This window comes from Gopherus flavomarginatus, chromosome 10, assembly GCF_025201925.1.
Source record: "Gopherus flavomarginatus isolate rGopFla2 chromosome 10, rGopFla2.mat.asm, whole genome shotgun sequence".
NCBI lineage: Eukaryota > Metazoa > Chordata > Testudines > Testudinidae > Gopherus > Gopherus flavomarginatus.
Window position 1 is genome coordinate 10,095,162 of NC_066626.1, and position 18,664 is coordinate 10,113,825.

The 18,664-nt window shown below is 44.5% G+C and overlaps 1 protein-coding gene across 5 annotated transcripts in view; it reads right to left on the bottom strand.

Annotated features, from left to right (window-relative positions):
- Positions 1–18,664, bottom strand: part of PCNT (pericentrin) — a 218,297-nt gene that overhangs the window by 34,501 nt on the left and 165,132 nt on the right. For all 5 annotated transcript variants that reach the window (XM_050916458.1, XM_050916455.1, XM_050916457.1 and 2 more), the window contains 5 exons: positions 9,524–9,718; positions 9,264–9,437; positions 8,357–8,552; positions 7,369–7,591; positions 6,326–6,476 (listed from right to left, as the gene is read on the bottom strand). In XM_050916458.1, the coding sequence (XP_050772415.1) occupies positions 6,326–6,476; positions 7,369–7,591; positions 8,357–8,552; positions 9,264–9,437; positions 9,524–9,718 (939 nt within the window). The remainder of the gene's footprint in view (positions 1–6,325; positions 6,477–7,368; positions 7,592–8,356; positions 8,553–9,263; positions 9,438–9,523; positions 9,719–18,664) is intronic.

An 18,664-nucleotide genomic window follows, 5' to 3' on the forward strand; every position in this document is an offset into this window, starting at 1 on the left:
CTCCCCTCCCATCCCCTTCCCTGTTAAGTACAGACTCAATTCCCTTGAGCCTCAACAAGGGGAAAAATCAGACAGGTCTTAAAAGCAAAACTTTTAATAAAAAGAAAGAAAAAAGTAAAAGTTATCTCTGAAATTTAGATGGTAAAAGTTACAGGGTCTGTCAGCTTATAGACACTAGAAAGAAGCCTTCCTCCAGCAAAAATACAATTCAAAATACTTCTAGCAAACTGCACATTTGCAAATACAGAAAACAATCAAAAGACTATAACCACCTTTCTTACTAAATGCTCACTATTCTGAATATATAAGAGACTGTAGCAGGGAGATTGGCAAGAAACCTGGTTGCACGTCTAGTCCCTTCCAGGACCCAGAGAGAACAAAGCCAAACCCAAAAAACATAAACAAAGACTTCCCTCCACCGAGATTTGAAAGTATCTTGTCTCCTGATTGGTCCTCTGGTCAGGTGTTTGGTTCCCTGTTTGTTAACCCTTTACAGGTAAAAGAGATATTAACCCTTAACTACCTGTTTATGACATGCTGATACTCTCCTAGATAGCAATGTCTTAATGACTATGCAAGAAAGACTGAGACCTTCTAGTACCTCCCTTTCAATAGCCAGGCTGTTAGTTGAAACTGATACCATTTGGGGTTTGGATGAAGAAAAGGACCTTGCAGAAGGATGTCCGGTCTCCATGGAAGCAGGAGTGGGGGGCTTCAATATCAGCTCTATATGGTCAGAGACCTTGGCTCTTGTCAGCCAATGAGGAGTTATCAGTATTGCCACTGCCTGTTCTTGTCTTATTTTCAGGACCACCTTCCCCAGTAGTGGAAATTCATAAAGTATGCCCTGCAGCCAACTGTACAATTAGGCATCTCTCCCCATGGATGTGGGGTTTGCCTCACTTATGAAGTATTTCAGCCTCTTTTTGTTCATATGATTTACAAACAGGTCAGCTGAAAGGTGGCTGAATGTATGAACAATGAGGTCAAAAACCTTCTGAGTCAGGTACCACTCGCAGTTGCTGACCTTGCACCTGTGGAGCCATTTTAACTTTTGGTTCAGGTCACCTTTGATGTGGACTGCTCCGAAGGAAAGGAGCACTGTTCCACTGAACTCTTCATTTCCTTTGCTTCCACATGTATTACAGGTTTCCTTGCTCCCCCTTAGACTGTAGTTGTATTGTCTGATTGAACCACGATGTGTTTCTCCCTTAGGGTGGGCCGGAACCTTTGCAGAGCTAGTTCGACCTCTCTCAGCTCTAGGACATGTATGCTGTGACCTTTTTCTCCTTGTTCCTGAGGCTCTGGGCTGTTTGGGTCAAGTGAGCTCCCCAGCCCTCCACAATGGCATTGGCTGGGAGGACTAAAGGTTTTGGAAGGCAGATAGGCATGCCTTTGCAGACACTGTTGTGGGTTGACCACCACTGTACAAAGTTGAACACCTGTGTTCCAGGGAATGGTCTCACACCTTTAGTATGAAGGCTTGAAGACTTCTGATGTGTAATTGTGCCTATGCAGTAATCCCTATGCAAGACACCAGGAGTCCTATCAGCTGGAGACATAGTGCTATGGTAGACCTTCTGCGGCTCTGAGCAAGAAAATAAATTCCTGGATGGAACCAGAGAACTCTTCTTGGCACGGACGATGAAACTGTTTGCCTGGAGGAGATTCAACATCTGAAATGCCACCCAAGCGCTGCTGACTGCAATGGACCACTGATCAGAATGTAGTCCAGGAACTGGTACAGATGAGTTCTCAGCAACCTGAGTCTCGCTATTACCACCAGCAGCATCTTTGTGAAAACCCTGGAGGCCAAAGACAGGCCAAACAAGAGTGTTTGGTACTCATAATGTTTCCTGCTGTGGGCAAACCTCTGTAGTCTGTGGTAGTATGGTCTCATGGGGATATGGAGATATGCATCTGCTAGATCAACTGAAGTGACAAGACAGACATGACAGAAATGACAGGACAGACACTCAGGACAGAAATAACACCTTAGAGACCAGGGTCCTCATATGAAACTTTTGTTTTCTTCATCCACTTGTTCAGTCTTTTGAATCAAGAATGGATCTGGTAATCCTCATGTGCTTCTGTACAATGAAGAAAATGGAATAGAACCCAGAGAACCTCTCTTCTGAGGGAACACTGACATTTGTACCTCAAAGCAGCACCCTGGAACCCTCATATTCATCACTTTGATATGATTATGGTAAGTTCTATACAAAGCATACCTTGTGAGGTGGTATTTTAAAAGTCGATCTGTTGAACATTAACATCCTGTTGGATTGTATGTGCTATCATTGTATGTGAAACTATTACATATTGCTAGATGTGTTACTGAAACATGTTGTGAGGTTGGGAACGTTCACAGGCAGCTTTCAGTTGCAACAAAGGAGAGACCAGACAGCATTAACGGCCCATGAAGAAAACAATCCACTACAAAGGCTCCTTACAGAAGGCACATACACAATGGCGACTGCTTGACCAATGGGGATTGACTGACCCCCTTGTTACAGAAGGATGTTTCTAGCAGCTCAAAGAAGGTATCACTTGGCCTCTCCCCCAATCTCAACATCTGGAAGACTCTGAACCAGGGAAGAGTGGTCCCAGGCTGGAAAGTGGTCCAGTCTGTGTACTGAGGAACTGTAACCTGCTCGTACCATATGTTTGAGTGAGACACTGCTTCATTCAAATTCTGCTTAGTCTGTTTAAGTTAGAATTAGACTGCAAATTTATTTTTGTTTTTTAGGTAGAATCATAGAATATCAGGGTTGGAAGTGACCTCAGGAGGTCATCTAGTCCAACCCCCTGCTCAAAGCAGGACCAATCCCCAGACACATTTTTTTTTTTTTGCTCCAGATCCCTAAATGGCCCCCTCAAGGACTGAACTCACAAACCTGGGTTTTTGCTTCCTTAACTAATTCTTTCTTGGCCTGTCTTATTACACTTAACTGCCAGTTTGTGCACCTTCCTAGTAGCCTCATTAAGATTTGACTTCAAATTTTGAAGGATGTCTTTTTGCCTCTACTGGCCTCTGTGACTCTGATATTTAGCCAAGGTGGCATTCTTATCTGATTTGAATCATACAACAGAATCCTTGAATATAATTAAAAGGGAGACACACCACTTTCCTAGGACTGTCAAGTGACCAGCACAGGGCTTGAACCCACAACCTTGGTATTATTAGCACCACACTCTACCCAGCTGAGCTAGCCAACCCAACTTTGATCTCTATGACTCTACTTACAATCACTTAAAATCTATCTTTCTGTAGGTTAATAAATTTGTTTTATATTTCACCTAAAAACATTGTGGTTTTGGATTGAAGTGCTTGTGAAATCTCAGCTCAGGTTACAAGGGGTAGTGTATGTTCATTCCACACTGAGGGAGTGGCCAACTGACTAATGAGTTTACCCTGTCCAAGGGAACCATGAACAGTGTAAGACAGTACATCTCTGGGGTGCAAGGCTGAAAAGCTCGGAGGGAAGTGGCTGGAGCCTCTATTGTTGGTTCCTGAGTGGTTGGGAGATCATTCCTGTAACTCAGCTGGGTGTGTCCCTGCCTGTGGATGCTGTGTGAACACAGTGCCTGCCAGAAGTTTGTAGCTTGACATGAGCGTCACTGTGTGAAGGACAACCCAGGCTGGTGGGTTTGGAGGGCTCAACATCCCCACAGTTCAGGTTGCATCCCGGGGACCCCGTCACAAACGCTCTCTAACACTCCCATATCCAGAAGTTTCATTGTGGATCAGATTGTGTTTTATGGGATCATTGGAGCTGAGTGAAGAACAGATGAGGTGGAGCCTGCAGCTCGAAGGAGTATCTGTGGCTGACTATTTCCCTGACACACTTGTCTGTGGTCGATGAAAACCATTTCTCTAGGAAATGGAAACTCCTGCCCTGTAGCTTCAGGTTTGGGCAGAGGCCTGTGCAATCTTTGTCAAAGAGCATTTTGGGTGGGGCTGAGGTCACTCTGAACTTTCACCACAATTCCACTGTTGTCCCTTGGGAAATCTGTTATCCCTTTGCTGGTACCTCTGTGAGGATGAGGAGCATCTCTGTCAAAAAACAGTCTAATATTCTCTCCTCAGGGACCTTACCAGGGAGGAGACAGACTGCTTGGATTTTGCTGCACTGTCAGCCAGAACCTTATTCAGCTTTCCTCCAAAAAGGAGGGAGCCTGTAAACTTGGCATAGCACCTGCTCAGAGTAGGGGGAGGAGTCAGAAGATAACTCCTAGATTCTGTGTGCTTTTTCCTTCCCTGTTTAGCCCTTTAGATTTAACTTTTTTAGTGTGCTCTGAGAGCACAGAAGTTCTGCTGTGGCTTTGGTGTGGTCTCTTGCAGCTAGCTTTCCCTAGGACCTGGAGCCCATTCAAGAGGTCCATCTCAGAATCCTCACTCGCTGGGTCCCACTCCCACTGGGAGCAAGAAAAGAGGAACTCATTGTCAGAGCCCTCCTAATTAGCTTAGGGAAGGAAGGGGGCTGATTAGAAGCCCTGCTTCTTTCCCCAGGGTGCTGAGAACCCACTTTAAGACTTGGAGAGCCCAGGGGGACCTTTGTTCTGCCTCGGTCCCCTGGGACTTCCCCATAAGTCAAGTAGTTAGGGTTTTCTTCACTCTGCACTGGAGTTCCTGGTCCATTTTCCCCCCATTGGAGTCCTGGATGTCTTGGTGGGTATGGGATCCCATCTGCCCGTCCGACTCACAGCCCCGGGACTGAATGGAGTTAGGTCTGGAAGGCTGGGCGCAGGCTGAATACAATGTACCATCTGCCAAGTCTGGGAGGGCTTTCCCACATACAGAACACTCCTTGGGGTTGACCCAGTATTTTCTTGGCAGCTCTGTCATTCCTCTGTGGGACAGAGGACCTGGAAGGGAGATGCTGCAACAGAGGCTCGGAGAGGATTCACCCCAAGGGGTTAACTGACCCAGGGGGGAGGGAGAATACTGCTTCCCACTGCCCAAAAAACTGAGCAGAAATGTTAAAATAGAAGGAGAAACGGTGGGAACAAAAGAAACTGCCACTATACTGCTGTGAAGGTGGAGAATCTGGCAGCCAGCAGAAGCAGAGGGAGCATGGCATCAAGTCTTGAGTAGCAGAGAGAGAAGAGCAGCCCAGATGTCCTTATGGGAGACTCTGGGCTGCAAAAAAGACACGTGACACATAGGTAATTACAATGGCTGATCACATGCAGGCTTAAGGGCATGACTACAACAGAGAGTTTACAGCGGTGCTGTAAGTTCTTTAATGTACCTGCTCTAAGCTGACAGGAGAGAGGTCTCCCGTTGGCTTAATTACTTCGGCCCTGCCAAGTGGAAGTAGCTATGACAGTGAAGCAGCTCTCCCACCAACATAGCACTGTCCACACCAGCACTTGTGCTGGTGCAACTTATAACGTGCTGCGGGGGGGTGAGAGGCCTAATTCACATCCCTGAGCAACAGAAGTTATGCCGACATAGGCTGTAGTGTAGACATACCCTAAGATGGGGGAGTTACCAGAAGTCACATTCTGCTTCCATTTGTTCCAGATTGACAGTTTCTAGCTTGTAGAGTAACTCTTGTTCAAGCCAGAACATAGTCAATATTTGTGACAAGGCTAAGAAAATAGTTTTGGTTGGTTGGTTTTGTTTTGTTCAACAAGTTCTGCAACAAGTTTCCAGGTAGAGGTAGCAAGCGACAGCCTGGCTGAATTTTTCTCCATCTAGTCACACAAATAATCATTGTACATGGACTGATTCATAACCCAACTTGATATAATAAAAATCACTGATTATTTTAAATTTAACTTAGAAAAAAGAGAACAGAAACAAAAAGCAGTTCAGCTGACTTGTGTAATATGTATTCTATTGGAAACTTTCCAATTACTTGATTCTCATCCAACATCTGACAGTGCTTTCCACTCATAATCCTAAATGATCATGCAGTATGTGATTACAGTACACAGCATGCTTGTTAAGGAACTTGGGGGGAGCAGTTACAAATCGTGAAATTAAACTTTATGGCAGGATCAAGTGAAAGTAAAAAACTATCTTAAATACAAGTCTCTCTTAAAACAACAAAAAAGGCACAAGAAGTTGCTTGTTTTTGTAAAAGAGGGAACATGAATGTGGGTGCAATTAAAAATGACATTTTAAAACTTTCAATTTTGAGCAAGTCCTCCAGAATCACTGGGATTGAACAAACAAGAGAAGAAAAGGGTTATCAGAGATTTAAAAATAGGAAAAAACTGTGTGGGGAAAGAAGTGCAACAGACATTTTGTTAATACAAGTCAGTCTACTTATGAGATTAGCTCTAAGGATCTCATTAACATGCAGCATGTTACCTCTAATGCTTTTGTCTTTTCATCCTCTCTTAGCTTATGCTGAAGGTGTTGTTCTTCAAATATATTTCGTAACTCTTTTTGTTTCGAATGTTCATTCTGTAGGTCTTGGAGTGCAACTGTCAGATCTTTTTCTTTATTTTCCAGTTCAGAACTGCAACATTCAGCAAAGTTACAAATCATACTTTTAGCTCAGTTCAGAATGGATCATCCTTTCTGTTTTTAAATATTATTGTTTTGGAAAGAAATCTTTTATTCACTCTTTTTAACCTTTCTTTCCAGTGAAGCAGGAGCAATTAAGTCACTTTGCGACTCCACTCAACACAAGTGGGATACATTTTATAACTTTGTTACTTGGCCTACTGTGCTCTCTTTTTAATTTTTGCTCTTTAGCTGTGCCTTTAAAGTTAACCCCCTTCTTATTTTAACTTCTGAAAAGGGAGCAGTCAGCTATCCTCAGCAGAACTAGAAATCTTAGCAGCTGTTGATAAATAGGATAAGCTACCTTCCCTTGTGGCAGAGGAACCCTGGTGCTATATGGGAGGAAAAAAATCCACTAGTGTGCACAAGGACTACAGGGGAGAGAGAAAACAGGCCCAAGCCATGATGACCAAGCCACTAACTTTGCCAAGAGAAGTTGCCTGGCTCTATCAGACAGACTAGGCCCATTGGGGAAGGAATGAATAAGAGCTGGAAGTAGTATCAGAGGCAAAGTAGAAGGTCAGCAAGGTCACAGCCTAGAAGGAATTCTAGTCTCACCAAGATATACATTGTATGGGCAGAGGCATTATATCATCAGCTGCAACTCCCAACCTCATCAGTAAAATTTTCAAGTTTGCACCACTGAGCAAAAATCAACAACAAATTAGCAGCCAGTAAACATTCAAAGTAAATTACTTCATTAAACTTTACTTCTGTACAGATTGGCAGAAGTTACCAGTTCTTCATTACCCTTGCATGTCAGAGGATTCCAATCCATTTCTGGATTTAACAAACATAAATTCACTACAGATTGTTAACGTAGCTCTCAAAAAAGTACTCCTTACCGAAGCTGGTTTATTTCCCTCTGAAGCTTTTGCAGGAATTTTTGTAGACTTTCATTCTCTTCTTTGCTTTCAGAAAGCTCTGATTTCAAGTCCGATACTACAGATCGCTCCTGCTTCAGGAGTTCATGCATCTCAGAGGCCCTCTCCTGTTCCTCACTTAGAGAGTTCTGCAAGTCACTAGCTATGGTTTTTTCCTGCTGAAGTTTATATTCTAATAATTCAACTGGGAAAACAAACAAAGTCCATTTGTATTATAATATATTTAACAACTCTGTTCCCAATTATATGGGTTTAAAAGTACAGACAAATACGTAGACCATGGCTACTACTGTTCTTCCCAATTCTCTGCTAATAAATAACTCAACTTTTCAAACATAGTTTTAAATATGTTTAAATAAAAAACATTTTAAAGGATTATATAACTCCTGTTTTACTGTTAGTCTCTGACTCAGCTTTCCCATTCTTTTTGGCTTTGATTGGTTCATCAAAGAAATGGCTCCTCTTTGGCTTTCAACTATTTTGATAAAACAATAATTGCAAGCAGCCACATATCTACTGCTTCTATAACCCACTTACTAACATTTCCATTTACCAATATACACAGATATACACACCAGTATGGAGACTTTTCTGAAAACCCCTAGTTGTTGCTCACTATTCTTAAGCTTTCTACCTTCATACATTCCTTGACATTTAAGTCGCCCCCCGAACGTCATCTTTGCTTAAGATGAACCAAAGATAATTCACTTCTATTTTTATTTTAAACTTTTCAAATACAGCCTTTTCTAAACCACCACTATTTTGACAATCTGCACTTCCATCCCCACAAGAAACCCTAAATGAGTTCACAAAATGATATCTGATGTCAGAATTCATTTCTCATCATTTTTACTGCACTTTCCGCCTCTCCCCCTCTTTTCCGTGTGAGAGAGAGAGAGAGAGAGAGAGAGAGTGGAAGAGCAGATGGAAAGTGTTTCCTAGGTGCTACCCTTCCTCCGAAGTTGGTGTTCTTGTTTACTCCCACGATCCTCTGCATTTGTAAGAGTTTCCTGTAGCTGCTGCAGCTTCTCCTGGTTTTGAAGATGTGTCATTCGTAGCTGAGCTCGAAGGTCCTGTATTTCAGAAAGCAAGCTGTTCCTATCAGAAGACAGAAGGTGCTCTAAAACGATCCGCTGCTGTTCTTCCTGAAAACAGACCAAGCCCATTGCAGACATTAGGGGGGTGAGGGAACAAAAAGATCGTAACTTGTAAGTAATATTAAAATCCTACGCATAGCCCAATTCTTCCCACAATATAAATCCTAGAGATTACCACAGGTCATGCTCCCCTATATAGTAGGTCAAATTTTATTGAAACAATGAAGACAAGTAATTTAAGATGATCAAACTCATACCCCATTTTATTAACTCTCAAATATTTAATTAAGTAAAAGAATGCACTTTATTGGTTTCCCTAATAGGGTGATAGTTATTGCAAAACTCTCTGGCCTGATGCTAACCTATTAGTGTGAAGTTATCCAAAGTCACATCAGGACTAATTCAGCTATGAATTTTGCCAAAGAAACATTTGTGTAACTAGGAGTAGATGTTGTCTGCTTTCATGAGAAGCACTTCATTCCCACGATCACAATCTCCTGAAGACCAACTGATTGGCTGATAAACACTACAATCAGCAGATCTCAATGAAATGTAGAGAAAAATGGCAGCCAAAACAAAGCCTGTATAAAAACCCATTGCTCTTAGCTTGTTTAGATTGCAGTACTAGATTTAAGAACACAAGAGATGAGACTGGAAAATGGGGGAAGCATTCGTGCACTATGCCCACAACCATGACCTCCAAACCCAGGGAAAGAAAGTGGCTGATCTGTAAGTGTTAATACTCCAAGGCGGTCTTACTTGTCGTTTCACAATATGTTCCAGTTTTTCCACTAATGAACCTTCATCCCCAGAACCAGGATTGCAAAGGTGAGACTGCAAGTCAATTTGAAACACGTTCCGCTCCTTCTCTAGCACACTCTGAACTGCCTGGAGAAGTTCTCCTCGCCAGTCAAAAGAAGTATCTGAAGATTCCTACAAGAACAGAGAAAATTTATTAGCAACTAAACAAAAAAACCCAGGCATTTTAAGGGAGGTACAACACACTTTATCCTGGATACCTTGTCTCCTCTATCTTCCACTTTGCTAAGGTAATCTCTCAATGACTGTATTGCATCCAGCAAGGTTAGTCCTTCTTTTCGCCATCCCTCAGCTGCTGCAGACTGCTGAATGCTTTTTTGATCACTAAGAGGAAAGGGATGTTCTGACAAAGCCAGTATTCTGCGGCTGTCCTCATACACCATCTTCAGCACAGACTGAACAGGGACAAAACATTTTGTATAAACTGATGTTACAGTATCAACAGAATCTAAAATGCTAAAAGATCCAGAAAACAATTTGGAATTCATGTTTCTGTAAATTAAGTTTAAACATAAAAACATGATCTTATATTCAGAGTGTTTTCTAGCAGAAGGAGTTGTCTGCACTATTAACTTTAAACAAACAAAAAAACCAAAATGAAACAGAAAAAAGTATAATATAGATTCCAAGTTAAGAAGAGGTTACTCATCTGTAACTGGAGCTTCTTTGAGATATGTGGTCCCTATATATATTCCACATGTGGGTGCGCATGAGTACCATACACCAATGCCCATTAACCAGCATGTGCGTTGTGTCCCCTCGTGTTCCCAGCCAAGGGTATTATATAGATAGTGTGGGTTGACGCCTCTCCAATCTCTCTCTTACTGTCCTAGAATGTAGTCCGAAGCAGAGAAGATGGAGGGCGGGGACTGAAATACAGATAGGGATCGTACATTTCAAAGAACCTCCACTTACACAAGAAAGGAACCTCCTCGTCATCTTCTTCGAGTGATGGTCCCAATGTGTATTCTACATGTGGGTGACTCGCGAGCAGTGATCAGAGCAGAGGTGAGTGCAAGGATGCCAACGGAAGGGGCAGTCCTCAGAACAGCCTGGCCAACCACTGTGTCTGTAGCTGTCACTTGTGCGATGACATCGTGCACTGTGAAGGTGTGGATGGTGTGCCAGGTGGCTGCATGACAGATGTCTTGCCGAGACACATCTGCTAGTGAGGCTGATGTGGCAGCTTATGCTCGCATAAAGTGAGTGGTAACTCTATCAAGTGGGGTACGGCGGATTGGTTGTAGCATTCTTGGATGCACACTCAGACTCTTTTGGAGATTCACTGGGAGGAGAGGGCTTGGCCCTTGGACCATTTGGCAATGGCCAAGAAGAGCTTCAGCAATTGAGTCCTGTGAAGGTAGAAAGCCATGAACTAGGATCCACAGGGGAGAGAGGGGATACCATAGGGAATCTGGATTTTCTGATGAAGGTGTTGAGCACCTGAAGGTCTAGAATGGGGCACCACTCTCCATCCTTCTTCGGCATGAGGAAATATGGGGAGTAGAAGCCTCATCCCCTGTAGTGAGGTCAGACAGGCTGTATGGCCCCCTTGAGGTGCAGCGCATCTGCTTCTTGTTGGAGAATACATTGATGGGATGCGGCCTGGGGGAAGTTTGGGGTGTGGAGAATGAGGCAGAAACGAGAGGAATTCTGTGGCTTATCCATGATGGATGATCTTCAGTACTCAAATGTCCACAGTGATCTGGCCCCAACTGTGGGTGAATAAGGTGAGACAGCCCCCAAAGACCACACTGAGTGCCTCGGATGGCTTCGGTGGAGGATTTGTGTGCCTTCTCAGGGAACAACTTGTGTTCAAAGGGGAGGTCCTTGACAGTAGTTTGGAACCCTGGGGTAATCTAGACAATTGTAGCCAAGAGACTCAGTGAACCACGACCCTGGACGCCTGAGATTGAGAGGACATATCAGCCACGTCAAGCCCACCTTGACCACCAAGCACCCCTCGTCTCCCATTGGCTGGAATTGCTGCTGGTGGTCTGGTGACAACTTGTCCTAGCCAGTTGTAATTATTGAACTCATATTTGGCTAGCAGAGCCTGGCAACTGGCAACACAGAACTGCAGTCTGGCTGAAGACTACATTTTCCTGCTTAGCAGGCCCATCCTCTTTGCTGCCCTTTTGGAGGGGGCTGGGTGGAAATAGACTTCTGCTGGTGCTGGTGTGCCTGCTCTGCCACGGCATAGACCATGAGAGACTTGAGATGGAAGAGAGAACAAAATGTCTGCCCCTTTAGCAGGAACAAAATAACTCCTCTCTGCCCTCTTCGGTGTGGGGGAATAGGAGGCAGGAGTGTACCATACCATCCTCACCAGTTGCAGAATGGCCTTGACAATGGGGAGAGCTGCCCGAGAGGGTCCCTGGAGTTAGAGAATGTCCAGGAACTGATGCTGTATGTCCAAAACCCCCTACAGTGGGATCCCCAGGGCCATCACCACCCTCTGGAGCAAGTCCTAGTACTGATAGCAGTCATCCAATGGGGAGAGCAAGGGAGGAATAAGTGCCTGGTCCAGCGACCAGGAGGCAGCCATGGCAACTGGTGATAGCAGCTCCATGTCCTCTTCCTCCTCATAGACCAATGGCAGCCTTAGGTGAACAGAGAACAGGTGATACGACGCCAGCAGTGGTGCCAAGCAGCTGTGGTAAGGATCCCAGCATGCCCAGTACTGCCAGAAAGAAGGGTCCCTGGGGAGTGGTGGGCCCCCCAGGTAGCAGTACCAAGCCTCCACTGCAAGATCATAGGCTGGGCACCAGTAAGGCAGCCTGGATTTCAACAGAGCATAGGAGAAAATGAGAGCTCCAGCTCTGAGAACCCCTCAAGACTCTGGAGACGGTTCTGGCAATGGGGGGAACACTGGTACTAAAGGGGTGCAATGCACTAATGGGACAGGCTTTTCCGTCAGCAGCAGCGCAGGTTAGTCCACCAGAGAGTGGAGAATGATGGTGTGTAGCACTCTGGAGAGAAGACTGGGGATACGGGAAGAGGAGGTCCTCCATTGACTACAAAGGTTCAAGGCATCCCAGAGTCCCTGACACACCAGAAGGGCCCAGGTGGCAGCCACGGGGCAGCAGCTCTGGTGGGACAGGCACTGTACATGCCAGTGACAATGCCAGCATGGGTACCAGGGCAGCCATGGTACTGCTGGATCCCACTTAAAATTGGCGTTACCCTCTACCCAGAGAAGTTTGTGTGTTGGATCTGTGCACAAAAACTCTCTTCTGACCTGGCTCGACTTAGGAAGGGAGTGCTGCGCTTCTGAGCAGTCCGTGATGAGGATCTGCTCTTATGCCCATGGCCATGTTTTTTTATCCTCATGGTGGGGCTTGTCCATCATCTTTGGAACCAACAGATCCGGGGCCTGGGAAGTGCTCAGAGGAGTGCTCACCACTGGTGATTGTCTTTGCACCAGTGCTTCTGCCAGTCCCAGATACAAATGCTCTCTCGAGTGCATGGCTTCCTCCATTAGGTATCAGCAGAGGCAAAGCTCTCGAGCTTCCTGATTCTAGGGTGTGAACGGCACACTGGGCTGCAGTGTGTTCCTCGCTGAGGCAGTAAAGTCAACACTGGTGCTTGTCACTCACAGAGAATGAGCGCAGGCAAGAGGCACAGTTCTTAAAGCCCAGAACCCAGGGCATCACCCCAGGGTGGGAGAAGGGGGAGAGAGAACTCTCCCCAAAGGGGGAAAACTATCATAATTTATCTACCTACAAAGAAACAACACCACAGACACTATCCAACCCTAATCTTCTATGATTCTATGATACAGCTACATACAATGAAGACAAAGCAGATCACTCTCTTAGCAAAGCTAAGAGCATGAAGGAACAGGGGTTCCGACTCAGGACATGCAATGGTAAGAGGGAATTGGAGAGGCATTAATGCACACTACCTGTTATACCCTTGACGGAGAACATATGAATGTGCGGGTCATTGGACACTGCTAAGAAACACTTCCAGATTCAGGTGCATGGCACGCATGTGCACCCACGTGTAGAATACACTTAGAGACCTTCACTCAAAGAAGAATATATTTGTATTAGTATTTTTAATATGTAAAAGTTATAGAAGTTAAAAACATCAAAGGCCTAGGGATAAGGAAATCAGAAGTTAAAATTCTCACACCAATCTTTATTTTGGTCTCTTATATTCACCCTCTTTAAATATATGCAATAAGACACTACGTTGCCATGTAAAATATATGCCTACGTGAAAAAAAACTACGTATTAATTGAAACAATATCTTAAATTTTAGTTTCTAGACAGAAGTCAAGGACAATATTGTCTCATCCACTCAACCTCTTAGAAGCTAGAGATGCATCTTTTTATAGAGCCCCATTCACCCAGTCAATATTTTAAGTACTATTGTTGGTATTGTGGTAGCACCTAGAAGCCCAGTCATGGACCAAGCCCTCACTGCACCAGACACTGTACGAACACATGACAAGAAGACAAGAAGATTGTGCCTGTTCCAAAGAACTTATAATCTAAGAATAAAACAAGAGACAACAGGTAGATACAGACGAGGGTGTTACAAGGAAACAATGAGACAATGCCGGTTAGCATGAAAGACAGTGGTCATAGCAGACCAGCTGCCTAACAATTGTTACTTTTTTTGTAGGCAGAATGGAGGCAAGAGTAGATACCTCAATAGCCTATGAGACACACAATAACTAGCCATAAGGGCCCTGAAAGTAAAGGCAAGTAGTTTGTTCTATATAAATCTGAGACATGATCTCTACATAATGTCACAGATCCACCCTGTTTGACACATTTATCAAATAAAGACCCTGCAAGCCCCAACTTATATTGCCTGGTATTATAAACCTTGTGAAAGTCACACAGCGCATGCACATTTTCCTTAAGCATAATTTGAAGATATCAAACCCTCGGTTACCATATTCAAGTTGTCAAGTACATTTACAAAGTTTGGTGTCTTGGGCACTTTGCTACTACAATCCAGTTGCTAAACTACCTACACAGGACCTAACCCTGAAACCTCTCTTACATGGTAGTTAGAAACACTTTGCATAGATTCCTATACCTGCTGCTCAGGATGGCATAGGGATACGCAGAACCTGTGGGTGGGTGGTAGGAATGCTGTCCTTCCTGTCCTCCTCCCTCTCACCTCCTTGGGGGAGACAGGGAACTTGGTTTCAACAAACCAATCCTCCTTGGTTGACAGCTCTATCGTGAGTTCAGACTTTGTCCCTAGGGCAGCTAACACAAAAGCAACAGCCAACTTTCCAATAATTTTCAGGCAGCATAGTGTCTACACCTAACATGAATGTCCCTCCTCCCCACTAGAAACTGTACTCTTAGTACAGCTTAGACAGATATTGTAGAATACAATTAATGGCCTAGACTAGTGCATTTTGCTGCAATGCATGCCATGTGCCTATGTGACTGAGATGAAAAACTGCACAAACCTGGTGAATATTTCAAATACAACAAAGGAAATTTCTGACAATAAACCAAAAATTATTAAAACTGCTGTCATGCAATTAATCCCTACTGTCATTAAATAGGGAGTCCAGTGAAATGAATCATGAATCTAGATGTGATGGTCTCGACTTAATTTAACAGATTACACAAAAACAGTATCCTCAAAACATTTACAGCCTTAAAAAGCCGAACACTGGTAATTGTTTCCTGTGTAATTATCGCACTGAAATATTTTTCTCAGTATGAATTCCCTGCCTCCAAACTATTATATGATGTACAGATGTTTCCTTGTCTCATTCCAGGGAAGGTCATTTGAAATTTAAAATAAATCCTTTTATAGATTATTTTAATTAGAAATATCCTACCCTGGATATAGAGATAGTAGTAGCTGCAACTTACTTTTGGAACATTAATATAAGCATAAATATTTAAAACAATTAATACATGCATCTAAATCTCTAGCTCCTCTGGTGGGTCCCACGCCACTACCACTGGGGAACCAACAAAAGCTTCTGCAGCTGTGAACCTCTCTTCTGAATGAGAGAACAGGTCCAAGGAGGTAAATATCCATAACCATAGATGGCAAGATAGCCTTACCTATTCCCTTCTGAGACCTCAGCTGAGGTTGATCAATCTTTGATCTGCTAGGAGAGAGGAGGGTGGAACAGCCTGCCAGGTCTGAGGCCTACCCCAAAGTGAATTAGAAAGAGAGAAGCACAGTGAACTGCTTTTTAGGCACAGAAGTAGAACACTGGACTTGTGATGAAATCCCAGGCTATATATTTAGGAGAGCATTTAAACACCAAAACTTCAGTCCAGTGAGGGTATGTCTATACTACAGGATTATTCTGATTTTACATAAACCGGTTTTGTAAAACGGATTGTACAAAGTCGAGTGCACACGGCCACACAAAGCACAATAATTCAGCGGTGTGCATCCATGTACCGAGGCTAACATCAATTTCTGGAGCATTGCACTGTGGGTAGCTATCCCATAGTTCCCGCAGTCTCCCCCGCCCATTGGAATTCGAGGTTGAGATCCCAATGCATGATGGTCAAAAACACTGTTGCGGGTGATTCTGGGTAAATGTCGTCATTCAATCCTTCCTCCGTGAAAGCAACGGCAGACAATCATTTTGTGCCCTTTTCCCCTGGATTGCCCTGGCAGACGCCATAGCATGGCAGCCATGGAGCCCATTTTGCCTTTTGTCACTGTATGTGTACTGGATGCTGCTGACAGAGGCAATACTGCAGTGCTACACAGCAGCATTCATTTGTCTTTGCAAGGTAGCAGAGACAGTTACCAGTCCTTTTGTACCGCCTGCTGCTGTCATGGGTGCTCCTGGCTGGCCTTCGCTGAGGTCGGCCAGGGGCGCAAAGACAAAAATGGGAATGACTCCCCGGGTCATTCCCTCCTTTATGTTTTATCTAAAAATAGAGTCAGTTCTGCCTAGAATATGGGGCAAGTGTACTAGAGAACCAGTGTATCAGAGAGCACAGCCGCTTCGTGTCAGATCCCGCAGAAATGATGAACTGCATGCCATTCTAGGGGATGCCCCTGTAACAACCTGACCCATTGCTTCCCTCCTCCCCTAACCCTCCTGGGCTATCGTGGCAGTGTCCCCCCATTTGTGTGATGAAGTAATAAAGAATGTAGGAATAAGAAACACTGACTTTTTAGTGAGATAAAATGAGGGGGAGGAAGCCTCCAGCTGCTATGATAGTCCAGGCAGTACAGAGTCTTTTCGTTAGACATGAAAGGAGGGGGCTGATGGAGCTCAGCCTCCAGTTGCTATGATGAAGACAGCTACCAGCCGTTCTGTACCATCTGCCGGGAATGACCAGGAGTCATTCCTATTTTTACCCAGGCGCCCCCGGCCGACCTCACCAAGGCCAGCCAGGAGCACTCACAGGATGATGAGGACGGCTATCAGTCATTTTGTACTATACTGTCTGCCACCGGGGAGGGGAGGGGAGAGGATGCTGCTGTTTAGTGCCGCAATATCACATCTACCAGCAGCATGCAGTAGACATACGGTGATATTGAAGAAAGTCAAAAAACGATTTTTTTCCCTTTTCTTTCACGGGAGGGTGAGGGTGTAAATTGATGAGATATACCCTGAACCACCCTGGACAATGTGTTTGACCCTACAGACATTGGGAGCTCAGCCAAGAATGCAAGTACTTTTCGGAGACCGCAGGATAGCTGGAGTCCTCAGTACCCCCTTCCCTCCCTCCATGAGCGTCCATTTGATTCTTTGGCTTTCCGTTACGCTTGTCACACAGCACTGTGTTGTGGCCTCTGTCTATCATAGCCTGGAGATTTTTTCAAATGCTTTGTCATTTCGTCTTCTGTAATGGAGCTGTGATAGAACGGATTTGTCTCCCCATACAGCAATCAGATCCAGTATCTCTCATACAGTCCATGCATCCACCCATGGTAGCTGCCACTCGTGCTCATCAGAGCTGGGCAAACAGGAAATGAAATTTAAAAGTTTGCAGGGCTTTTCCTCTCTACCTGGTCAGTGCATTCGAGTTCAGATTGCTTTCCAGAGCTATCACAATGGTGCACTGTGGGATACCGGACGGAGGCCAATACTGTCGATTTGCGGCCATATTAACCCTAATCTGACATGGCAATACCGATTTCAATGCTACTCCTCTCGTCGGGGAGGAGTACAGAAACTGGTTTAAAGAGCCCTTTATATCGACATAAAGGGCCTCGTTGTGTGGACGGGTGCTGGGTTAAATCGGTTTAACGCTGATAAATTCAGTTTAAACGCGTAGTGTAGACCAGGCCTGAGTTAGCTTCATGAGAGCCTGTGGGCAATAGTGTGCTCCATATAACGGACTTCCTCTGTTTGAGAAAGGGAATTTTTTCTTAACTTCACACTCTTCTATGCCAGTTCAGATGTTTTGTTTATAGTTCCTCACATCCAACAGATGGAGACAGAAAGAAGGGTTACTTCCCTTGTACAGTAACTAAAGTTTGAGATGTGTAGTCCCTATGTGAATTCCACTTGAGGTGCAATGTACTCCATGTGCCTGGGACTGGAAGATTTTTCATTAGCAGTGTTATATGTGCCCTTTTCCTCTTTGGCTTCCCAGCCAAAGGTGTAAGGAGCAGGGCAGAATGGACCAAGTGCCTCTCCAATTCCTCATCTACCACGAATAATCTTAGGATAAGGAACCGAAGCAGAGGGCAAGGAGGGCAGTTAGTCAAATACAGATAGGGATCACAGTCTTGATGAACTCCAGTTACTGTACAAGGTAAGTAACCATTCTTCCTTTGAGTGATAGTCCCTATGTGTTTTCCATTTGAGGTGACTCACAAGAAGTATTCATCAAGGAGGAGGGTGCAAGAAACTGACTGAAGGACTGATCTGCCAAAGCAGGCATCTGCTGTCGAAGCCTGCACCAAGAATGAACACATGTAGCCTCCTGTTGTTGCCCTACAGACCTCTAGCACAGGGATGTCTTGCAGTGAAGCTACAAAGGCCACTGGGGCCCTGCTCAAGCATGGGTGAGGGTCACTGCTAATTCATAGAAAAGCAGGACGGAGACTGAAATCCACTTAGTCTGTGTGAGGAGACAGCTCTTGCATCTCGTACATTTGGTAAAGGAGACAAATGGTTTTTGGGATTTTCTGAAGGGTTTTGTCTTCTGTAGGTAGAAAGCCAAGACTCAGACATCCAGAGAGTGGAATTTGCTGTCCTCCCTAGTGGCATGTGGCTTTGGGTAGAAGGCAGGTAAGTGGATGACCTGGTTCAGACGGAATTCTGACATCTCCCTCAGAATGAACTTAGGATATAGACATATATGCAGGGTCTCCCATAAGAGCTCCTAGCTCTCCTACACTCTTCGCTGAGGAACTATTTATC